Raw genomic sequence first — 10,175 nt, 5'->3', positions numbered from 1 at the left:
CGTTCCTCCCCCCCCCCCCCCCAGCCCGGCCGCAGCTACCGGCTGCCCAGCCTGCTGCTCCACAGCTTCCCCCTGCGGTGCAGCAGCCACCTGCTCAACCAGCAGCGCAGCAGCCACCGCACGTTCAGCCGCCAGCTACCGCAGCGAAGGAAGACAAGCCATCTGAGAAGGTGGTTAACAAGGAGGTTGTAGAGAAACCACGCTTAGAAACCAGACCGGTGAAAAGAGAGCCTGGCTTACCACCTAGGACATACTGGAAAGAGGCTCGGGATAGAGACTGGTTCCCAGAGCAGGGATACCGAGGCAGAGGTCGTGGGGAGTATTATTCGAGAGGTCGTAGCTACAGGGGTTCTTATGGAGGACGTGGTCGGGGCAGTAGAGGCCACAATAGGGAGTATCCCCACTACAGAGATCCTAAGCCTAGAACAGACCACGTGCCTTCAGGGCCTGTTAGGCAAAGAGAAGAGAGTGAAACTCGTAGTGAGAGTTCTGACTTTGAAGTAATCCCAAAACGGCGGCGACAGCATGGTTCAGAGACGGATTCTGACAGCGAAGTTCATGAAAGCGCAAGTGACACGCTGCTTTCAGACAAAGACAGCCTAATCAAAGGCAAGCACCCAAAAAGAGAAGAGAGAGCTGATGGCAAGAAGCCTCCGAAGCCCCTCACGTTCAAAGCTGAAAACACTCTCAGAGTAGACAACAGATCCCTGGAAAAAACATATATAAGAGATGATGAGAACAAACCCAAGCCAGGATTTCTTCCTAAAGGAGAGCCATCTAGACGAGGTAGAGGGGGAATGTATAGACGTGGTGGCAGGGATCCTAGTGGGCGTCCTCCACGTCCGTCTACAATAAGGAGACCAGCCTACAGAGACAATCAGTGGAATCCTAGGCAAACAGAGATCATTAAACCAGAAGATGGGGAGCCCCCAAGAAGAAATGAACATTACGGTCCTATACCAGTTGATAAAAGACCTCCGAAATTTGAGAGAAAGTTTGATCCAAATAGAGAGAGGCCACGAAGACAAAGGCCTGCTCGTCCTCCAAGGCAAGATAAGCCACCACGCTTTAGGCGCCTAAAAGAAAGAGAGGCTGCATCAAAAATAAATGAGGCGGTAACCAGCTCATCGACAAGTGCCCCAGTTAGTAATGCAGTTAGTGAGCCCTCCAACACTGTTCTGGATGTGTCCGGAAGTAAGACACCGGACTTGTCCAACCAGAATTCTTCAGACCAGGCAAATGAAGAATGGGAAACAGCCTCAGAAAGCAGCGACTTCAATGAGAGGCGAGAAAGGGATGAGAAGAAAGCTGCAGATGTAGCAGCACAGGTGGCTGCAAAGGCAGGAGAAAACGCTGGAGCTCCAAAAAGGGAAATAGCCAAGAGAAGTTTTTCTAGTCAGCGGCCCGGAATAGACCGTCAAAACCGACGTGGCAACAATGGGCCAGCTAAACCAGGGAGGAACTTCTCAGGCCCTAGGAGTGAAAGGCGGAGTGGTCCACCACCCAGAAGTGGAAAAAGAGGGTGAGTACCAGCATCTATTAGGAAGCACATATGATCTTAATCCTGTGTTGTCCTCTTGTGGCTCAGAATCGTTACTGATGCTTTTAGATGTTGTAATAACTGTTAGAAAAGACGTTTCTTCATTGGATGCCGACCCTGTGCTCTAGGACCCTTGAGCTTGTAGGTTGCTGTATTCTAAGTTCAGGTTGTGCCTGGGCTTAATTTATGATCCATGCTCTAACCTCCGAGTTAAAACTGTTAAAGAGTTTCTGTGGCCAGTCACTTAAAGGTGATGTTAAAGCAAAAGTTGGGTGTTCCAGGTTTCACAGCAAATCTGATTCTTCTGGCTTCAGGTAGCTTTTGGCAAGTGAGTCTGTGGAGCAAATATATTGTACCTTCTTTATATTTGCTCCTGTTGCATACTATAAGCTTCTGGGTTTTTTTTTCCATGGCTTTATTGGAATTCAGAACTGCATACTTGTTGAGTTTTGGTGTCTCTTAACTACATAGACCAAGCCAGAGCTTGATCCTGACCTTAAAATTACGGTTGCTTTTAGTGTGATTCTTTGGCGTGTCCCCAAAACAGCCTTTGCTGTTAAGCTTCTGCTCTTTGAGGAGCTGAAAGTAGAAGTCTGGAGGCTATGAAGTGGCACAATAGACAGTAGTAGCCCTATAATGTGATCTGCGTTAGGTGGTTAGTTGCTTCCTGAGTGTTCTCTATGGCTGGTCATTAATTTTCCCTGGGTTTTTTTTGTCTAATACAGGCCATTTGAAGAGCAGACAGCAACTGTCCCTGGTGTTGATCCCACCAACAGCAACTCTTTACATCAGGAAGATGGAAGCGTTACTGCTGCAGGACAGAAGAGCACCAAGGATGCAAGTGGCAAAAAGAGAGAAGAACCTAAGGCTGGTCCAAAGAAGCCTAAGGAAAAAGCAGATGCTTTGTCTCAGTTTGATCTTAATAATTACGCAAGTATGTACTGATCATGCGCTAACAGGAATGTGTAATCCTGCTAGCTCCCTTGCATGTAAAAATAAATATTTGAAAATTTACCAAAGAGGAAAGGTGATCTTTTTTTAAATACAGAATAATTGTGTTCTTGAGTATTGCTACCTTTGTCATACCTAATTGACAGCGTGCACGCCTCTGAAAGGTGGCAAGTCTCATTGTGTGTATTTACCTACAGATAAGAACAATTTCGTTCTAGCACCTAATCTTAACTCTGTCATTCAGACCATTTTCCACCACACTCTTAATTTGTTTAACCTTCATGAGAAAAGATATATCACTGATAAGCTTACAGCTGATATTCAGGAGGGCTGTTCATTATTCATTATAATGATTTAGTTATTTCCTGGAGAGTCTGGTACAGGAACCTCCAGTTTTTCAGTTCTTCAAGATCAAGTCCTCGTGTTCAAACTCAACAGCAAAGCACGTGGCAAGCAAAAGCTTATCTTTAATGTGGGGCACCGTCTGTGTCTGTGGAGAAACTCCTTCCACTCTAAAGCAGATTTTGGCTTGGTGCACTGCATCTGAAGCTGTTAAAACAGCAGCATCTACACCTTTCCTTTTTCTATAGGTGTTGTGATCATTGATGATCACCCTGAAGTGACAGTAGTTGAAGACTCCCAATCTAACTTGAATGATGATGGTTTCACAGAAGTGGTGTCTAAGAAGCAACAAAAACGCTTGCAAGATGAAGAGCGCAGAAAGAAGGAAGAGCAAACAGTGCAGGTACAAGACCAGCATTTATAATGAGAAAGAGTTCCTTGCAGTACTGAGAATGGTTTGCAGTGTGCAGAATGTTCCTTCCCAAGAAGCTGTATTTTCACCTTACAACTCAGCTGTATTAATATTATGTTGCTCAGAATTAGTAAATTAAATTAGTTTTCACTTGCTTGTCTTACGATTCAGTACTTCCTTTTTGGGCATTGTCCGACAGGTGGAAATGGCAAACTGGGAACACTGTTTTTCATACTGCGATAAAGATTTATACTAGTTGTTGTACGTCAGCTGATTTCGAGAGGAAAATGGATGAGAAATCATTGTTCCCATGGTTAAATAACTCTTAACAAAAACTTTTGAGACTGGCTTAACCAGTTTGCTTTTTGCTGCTGCATAGCGTACAACTGGTTGTCCATACAGACTATCAGCTGTCAGAATAAAACTGTCTTCTGCTTATAGGTTTGGACCAAAAAAGGATCAAGCGAAAAAGGTCGAGGTCAGAATTCCAAGCTCCCACCCCGGTTTGCCAAAAAGCAGCAGCAACAGGCAGCAGCTGCAGCAGCGCAGCAGGCGCAAGCTCAGGCACAGCCTCCGTGTACGGCACAGCCTCCAGGTCAGCCACAGCCTTCTGTTCAGCCACAGAACCAGGCTGCAGGAGGGACAGCCAGCACGGAATACACAGTGCCAGGCAAAGTTCTGCAAAACACCCAGGCTCACAATGGTCTAGGACCTGAATTATGGGAAAACAAGGTGCCTTCTACAGCAGTTCTAAATGACATCTCCAAAAAATGTAAGTGGTGTCTTGGATTTGAGGGAGAGGGTGAAGCGTTGTAGCTAGAGAATGCTGATTGCCAGCTCTGATGTCTCATTTGTGCCTGCAGAAGTACTTAGCGCAGGGAATAGACGGCAGCGTTCCCAAAGGCAGCTTTGTAACCTACCTCCTCTTCAGAATACCTCTGAACGGGGATTTTTGCAGTGTGATATTGCTCGTGTTTTCCATAGCTGTTATGTTCTTTGTTCGCTAAGAATGAGCAGCTGTCGCTCCCTTCAGAAATCTGTGTTCTGTTGAACTTGGTCATGCTTCCAAACGTGATGGTTGCCCTGCTTGAAAGTAGCCAAATAGGTAGCATATTGTTAACTGCTGAATAGATTTAACTATGCCTTAACCAAAGCTTATTTAATCAAGGTATATTAATTGAATTCACAGTTAATTGATAACTTTAGTCAAATGCTTCAGTAACATTGGGAATTTTTTTTAACACTCTTAATTTTCAGTGGGACCCATTAGCCCACCTCAGCCGCCTTCAGTCAGTGCTTGGAACAAGCCTTTGACATCTTTTGGTCCAGCTACATCTCCAGAGGTAAGAATGAAGGGAAGAAGAGTAGCAGTATGTGAAGCTTATCCAAATAGTGTCTCCTTGGGATTGAGTACAGATAATCTGTTTATTCAGGCATCCATATGCTTAAACCAGCATGTGTAGAATTCCCTGAAGTAGGAGGTGGTGCAGAAACACAGAATACAGACTAGTGCTTTTATGATGGCAACGTGGAAAAGCTGCTCTCTTAATAAAAACTCAGCTGTTCACAGATTCTACTGATAGCTGTTACTCGGTGCATTTTTAAGTAAAAATAATGCCTCGTCAGCTTGCAGACACTTTGTGTGGTTCAGTAATGCAGACAATCAGGATGTCTCCCAGGAACTGAATGTCCCTTGTTAAATCAGAGCTACAGAAGGCAGTAGATGCTTTCTGACTATATTAGCTCTACTTATCCCATGGAATTTGCGGAGCCCAAAATTTTACATTTAAAGTAAAATTTTACATTTAAAATGGTTTTCTTTCCTTGGGCTTTTTTGGTCTTGACTTCACTATTTTAAACTGTAAGAATGTGACATAACTCTTTTAGGAGACCATTTTAAGTGCATAAGAAGATCAGAAAAAATTTAATTTCTTATTGCTTCTCTTGAATTGAACGTTAATTTTTGAACTTTCATGAGAATGTTGTGAACTTGAATCTGGACGTTTTGATATTTCCCCCTCTTCCCCCTCCCCCCCACTTTACCAATTCATCATCTTGATCTTGTTTACGTATTTCTTCACTGCTTGCTTTTTTTTCCCTTACTCTTGAGCTTGTATAAACAGTAGGAACTCGAGGAGGAGGGAGGAAGCGCACATTCATGTATTATTTACCCTTGCAAATCTCTTGCAGTCCCAAATAACACTTTTGCTGACAGAAGGTAAATGTACCCTTTTAGTGGTTTTCAACTGAGCGTATTCTGGGCTCTTTTCTAAACCAGTAGTATTTTAGTGATCTAGAAATCTTTTTTTAAATGCATTTACTGTTTACCTTTTAACTAGGGGACAAAGCCTGGGCAAGAAGGCGGAGTCGATCTTGGTATAGAAACTATTCAGTTTGGAGCCCCAGCTTCCAGTGGCAGTGACAATGAAGTTGGCCCTGTACTTTCTGAGAAGTCCACTGACAAGCTACCAGAACCAAAAGAGCAAAGACAGAAACAGCCTCGGGCTGGACCCATCAAAGCTCAAAAGGTAAAAGGTCTTATCCTCAGTACAAACTTTTAAACTTAACACAGTTCGGCTAACAAGAGGTCACAAATAGTGGAAAAGAACACTCATTCGGTTGGGACTAGACCTATAAAAATTGCATTCCCCTTTTATGTTCCCTAAAACAATGAACAGCTTGATTCTTGGAGAGATAATGATGAGTTCAGTTCGAGAAGGGAGTGTAAGTAAAGAGCATCCTAGCGCGGCAGATTTTGTCAGTTGGTTATGCGTTTGCAATAAAGAATATGGCTACAGCAGGGTGTTTCTGCCCTGACTACGTCTCCAGTTTCGGTATCTCTTCCTGCCCCCATGCCTGCCTTGCGCCCTCCTAAATGGTGCATGGTGCCCTGCTTAGTTTTGTAGGTGAGTAAAGCATCAAGTTGAAGGAAAAGGTTTTGAGGAAGGAGGGAGAGAGAGATGTTAGGGCCATTGATTTGAAGTCTCAAATTCAAAGACACAGATGTCTGGATAACTAATTTTTTTGTAGCTGATTTAGGAAGACTGGATAGGTAATCAAACTTATCCCAAGTTTTGCAAAACGTGTATCACTTGCCCTCAGATTTAGTGGCTCAGATCATCATCTTGTATTTTACTGTTCCTGCTCTTAAGGAGCAGTACTTTCTCCTCGTGTCATTTAGATCGCGCTTGGTGATCTCTCATGTTAGTGAAATGTACTTTCCTGTGATTTCTGCCTCCAGTGCATACTTATCTGTGCATTGCCAGCACTCAGCATCAGCTTCTTCCTCCCAGGAAGAGATGGCTACGCAGATGAACTTGGCTGGTGACTTAGAGGACCAGCTGTTTCAGTCCCTCTTGATGTCTCAGATTTGGCACTGGTCCTGATGTAATTAAAGCCCTTTTGTTTTCTAGAAGACCAGGTGCTTCTTTGGGTTGGTTGTGGTTGGTTTGTTTTTCTTTAAAAAAAAAAAAACAAAGGCTGAAATCTGAAAGCACAGTCATACGTAGAATGAATTTAACTTCTGCTACATGAGGCACTCAGTGGGTATGCTGCAGTTCTTGGGGTTTATTGCTAAGTATAAAATCATACAGCACAGAAATATGTACTAGTTAATACTGCTGATGAATTAGAGTAACCCAGCACATCCAAAACGTTTATCTCACACACACTAACAGCATGCCTAAAACTACCCCGTGAAATCACTTAAATACATTGAACTCCAAAATTAAATGTATAGAGAAGAGTGTCTGGTTTACACTGTGCAGGAAGTTCCTCTTTTCTGCTTGGATATAGCTGTCGGATCTTGTTGAAAGACAAATGTGTGACTAACTGGTAAATTCATTGGAGATTAACATGTTTGGATGCTCCTCTGAATGAAGGAGCTGTAATCCTTTAACCGTCTTGATGATATAAAAACCTCAATGAACAATTCCGACACCTCACCACCCCCATGGTGGTATTGTTTGCTAAACACAAACTTATGTTCAGGATTGGAGGTTAGTATTGTTGAATAATATGGTCAATGTCAGAAGACCATACTTGAAAGAAAATTTACTTGAAAACAATTTACTTTTCCAAGTGTGACCTTAAAGGGTCTGGAGGAATTTCTGTCTCTCCAAACAATGTCGGAGAAAAAAATACTTGGGATGAGATAGGTCTGATGTTCGTGATTGCTACATTGTGTAGAGCTCAGGCATCTGCCTCTACCGTTGTTTTCTTGCTTGTCTCTGCTGGGCTCCTGAGGGTACCAAATACCTCTGGGAAACCATCCTCCCCAAAGGCATCGTATTGTAAAGAGCCTTCATTTACTCCTGAAACAGCTGGTTTGGATTTATAGAGGCAATACCAGCAGCTTGTGTTTCTGCTATCAAAGCTTGAGGAACAGGGTTTAGGGAATTTTTGTGCTGCTCTGTAGTGGAATGCAGAGTAGGATATGGCTCTTTCAACAGCAGAGAATTCATGTTCCATGAGGCCCTTCATTCTGCTTTAATTCAGCTGCACAGAAAAGAACTACTGAATTGCAGCAGTTATTCCAGCCATGGTGTCTGCAATATAAGGCAACACTTGCACGTAGTTGTTTTATTTCTTCTGGATACCCCTTAGTGCTCAGCTGCTAGGGAAGAATGCTGCCAGCATCCATACGTAGAGGTATCTTCAAAGGAAACTAGAGCAGAAGACTCTGCCTTCCTGGGGCCCTGTAAAATCCTGGTGCTCTGAAAGTTAAAATAACCTGTATGTATATGAAGTCTTAATGGCTTCTATACTTTCCTGTGGTTTTCCTGTAAGGAGAGCCAAGCTGGTTTTCTGCTCTAGGTTTTAACTAGACCTCGCTTTAGGTGAACTCTACCACTTCACTAATGTGTATTGCTTGACATAGTGGTTTAGATTCCTGATCTTCAAAATGAATGAGTTTCTTGTATGTATCACTAACTTAGTCTCAAATGATTGGTGTTAGAAAATGCTTGCCCTTCAGGAAGGCCTTGTTTGATTTAAATGGTATTATTTTAAGCATGTTAAAATATTCTTGTGGGATAGCACATGGCGGGAAAGACGTAACTGACAAGTTAACACTAACTTAGCTTCCAGACTTGAGTCCGGTAGAAAACAAAGAGTATAAACCTGGTCCTATTGGGAAAGAACGTTCTTTAAAGAACAGGAAGGTGAAGGATGCCCAACAGGGAGAGCCTGAGGGACAAGAGAAGCCGTCTCCCACCTCTGTCAGAAGTCCAGAACCTGTCACTACAAAGGAAACCAAAGCAGCGAGTGAACTGAGCACGGAAATAGGAACGATGATATCTGTGTCTGCTCCAGAATTTGGAACAAACACAAAGGTAAGAAAAATATTGTCAGATTACTGAGCACTATATGTAAAAATATGATTATAATGAGGTACTTGGTTTCTTGCTGATGGTAGTTACCTGGAGAGCAGAGCCCACAGAATGACAGATGCAAAACATACTGGTACGGCTTGAATTAAACAGTTCTCTGGAAGTGGTGCGATGACATGCTGTTTGTCATACCCCTGTACACATCAGTTTGGGAGGTTCTAACTTTTTTGCTGCCTTATGAATGTGAAAACTCTGTCCTGAGCCTTGCTGTGGAGAGTGGCGCTGTGGAGCATGGTATAGGCAGATTCTGTGAACTCAGATATATGTGATACGTGAGTAGTTGACTGGCAGCAAAGAGCTGGAGTGAAGTAGCGCCCATGATCATTGGTTGAATGCAAGGATGACCTGAAGCTGAGAATTAAGTGCTCTTCTGTGGCTGGGTGGGGAGGAAAATCTCTGAATTAGGAATGTGCTAAAGCATCGGATAGGACTTGTTCAGTTTACCTAAAGGATCTGTATGTCAGCTCCTGCTGGCTTGGATATTGTCATGGTATCCCTTGCAGAACGCCTTCAGGGTGTTGAGGACTCATTGTAGTTGTCCAAATGGAACTCCCCTGGCTTCTCTGTGACTGGTGAACAGTGAGATGGTGACTTGCTGTCAAGAACCATTGTTCTAGAGCTCGGTTCTTAGCTGTGGTGCATTGATAGCACTGGCTGAAGAACACAGAAGCGCTCGTCTTGTTGCCTAAGAACCTGTGTGGTTCTCACTGCCTCCCTGCGGCAGCATTGAGTCTTGAGCAAAAGCTATAGCCATCATCTCTCAGTGTAAGTTTGAGTAGCTGCTAGTTCATAGTCACACCTGCTTTGGTGAAGGAAAAATGCTTCTTGTACGTTTGTAAAGCAGTTTTGTGAGTTTAGTCTCAAGTTTGTGGTACGCTGTCTCCATCTTCCTTTTCCTAGTTTTAAGCAAAAATTTTCTGATGCTGTTTAGGAAAACTGATCTTCTGCAAAAGTTACATTAATAGTTGAAGAATCTGAAATGCAGATCACTCACAGTTTGTCACCTGCAGTTGAAACAAAAAAAAACATTTGGCAGTTTTTTAGCCAAGGTGTCATGCAAGCAAGAGATGCGAGCTCAATGAAGTGGTATTGCAGAGCAAGTGTTAAGGAGGATGTACAATTGTCTGACACGGGAGCTGCACACTTGAGGTTTTTTGAGTGGAATGGCAAGTACCTAAGTGTTATGGGTGAGAGACCGAAGTACCCACTCCTCTATTTACCTTAACGGAATCTCTCTGTCCTAAGAGAAGAAGAAACACTAAGAAAATTCAGTGCTGGGATTTCTCGTGCTTCCTGGCAGTTTCCGTCTTGTATGTAGATGCAAATGGCTTATGTTGATGCCAGAAACAGATAAAGTGCCCTCCTATGCAGAATCCGAAGTGTAGAGCCATAAACAGCAGCTTGCTCAAGTTTTTGGCAAGAAGGCTGTTTGTGTATGTCACATGCTTTGTCACTGTCTTTCAAACTCCTGTGACCAGAGCTCAGGATAAGAGGAGATGCTTCTTCTAAGCCACATGCAGAACAGGAAACATATTTTTCT

The 10,175-nt window shown here is 43.3% G+C and overlaps 1 protein-coding gene across 1 annotated transcript in view; it reads left to right on the top strand.

Moving 5' to 3' along the window:
* Nucleotides 1–10,175, top strand: part of PRRC2C (proline-rich coiled-coil 2C) — a gene marked incomplete at its 3' end in the record, with an annotated part of 54,021 nt that overhangs the window by 20,168 nt on the left and 23,678 nt on the right. The window contains exons 17-23 of the mRNA XM_010136265.1: nt 25–1,522; nt 2,266–2,474; nt 3,082–3,236; nt 3,687–4,017; nt 4,503–4,588; nt 5,585–5,773; nt 8,327–8,578. Coding sequence (XP_010134567.1) covers nt 25–1,522; nt 2,266–2,474; nt 3,082–3,236; nt 3,687–4,017; nt 4,503–4,588; nt 5,585–5,773; nt 8,327–8,578 — 2,720 coding nt within the window. The remainder of the gene's footprint in view (nt 1–24; nt 1,523–2,265; nt 2,475–3,081; nt 3,237–3,686; nt 4,018–4,502; nt 4,589–5,584; nt 5,774–8,326; nt 8,579–10,175) is intronic.

This window comes from Buceros rhinoceros, unplaced genomic scaffold, assembly GCF_000710305.1.
Source record: "Buceros rhinoceros silvestris isolate BGI_N320 unplaced genomic scaffold, ASM71030v1 scaffold4185, whole genome shotgun sequence".
Lineage (NCBI taxonomy): Eukaryota > Metazoa > Chordata > Aves > Bucerotiformes > Bucerotidae > Buceros > Buceros rhinoceros.
Note: the sequence above shows the minus strand (reverse complement) of the source record. Positions and strands in the feature narration are given on the sequence as shown.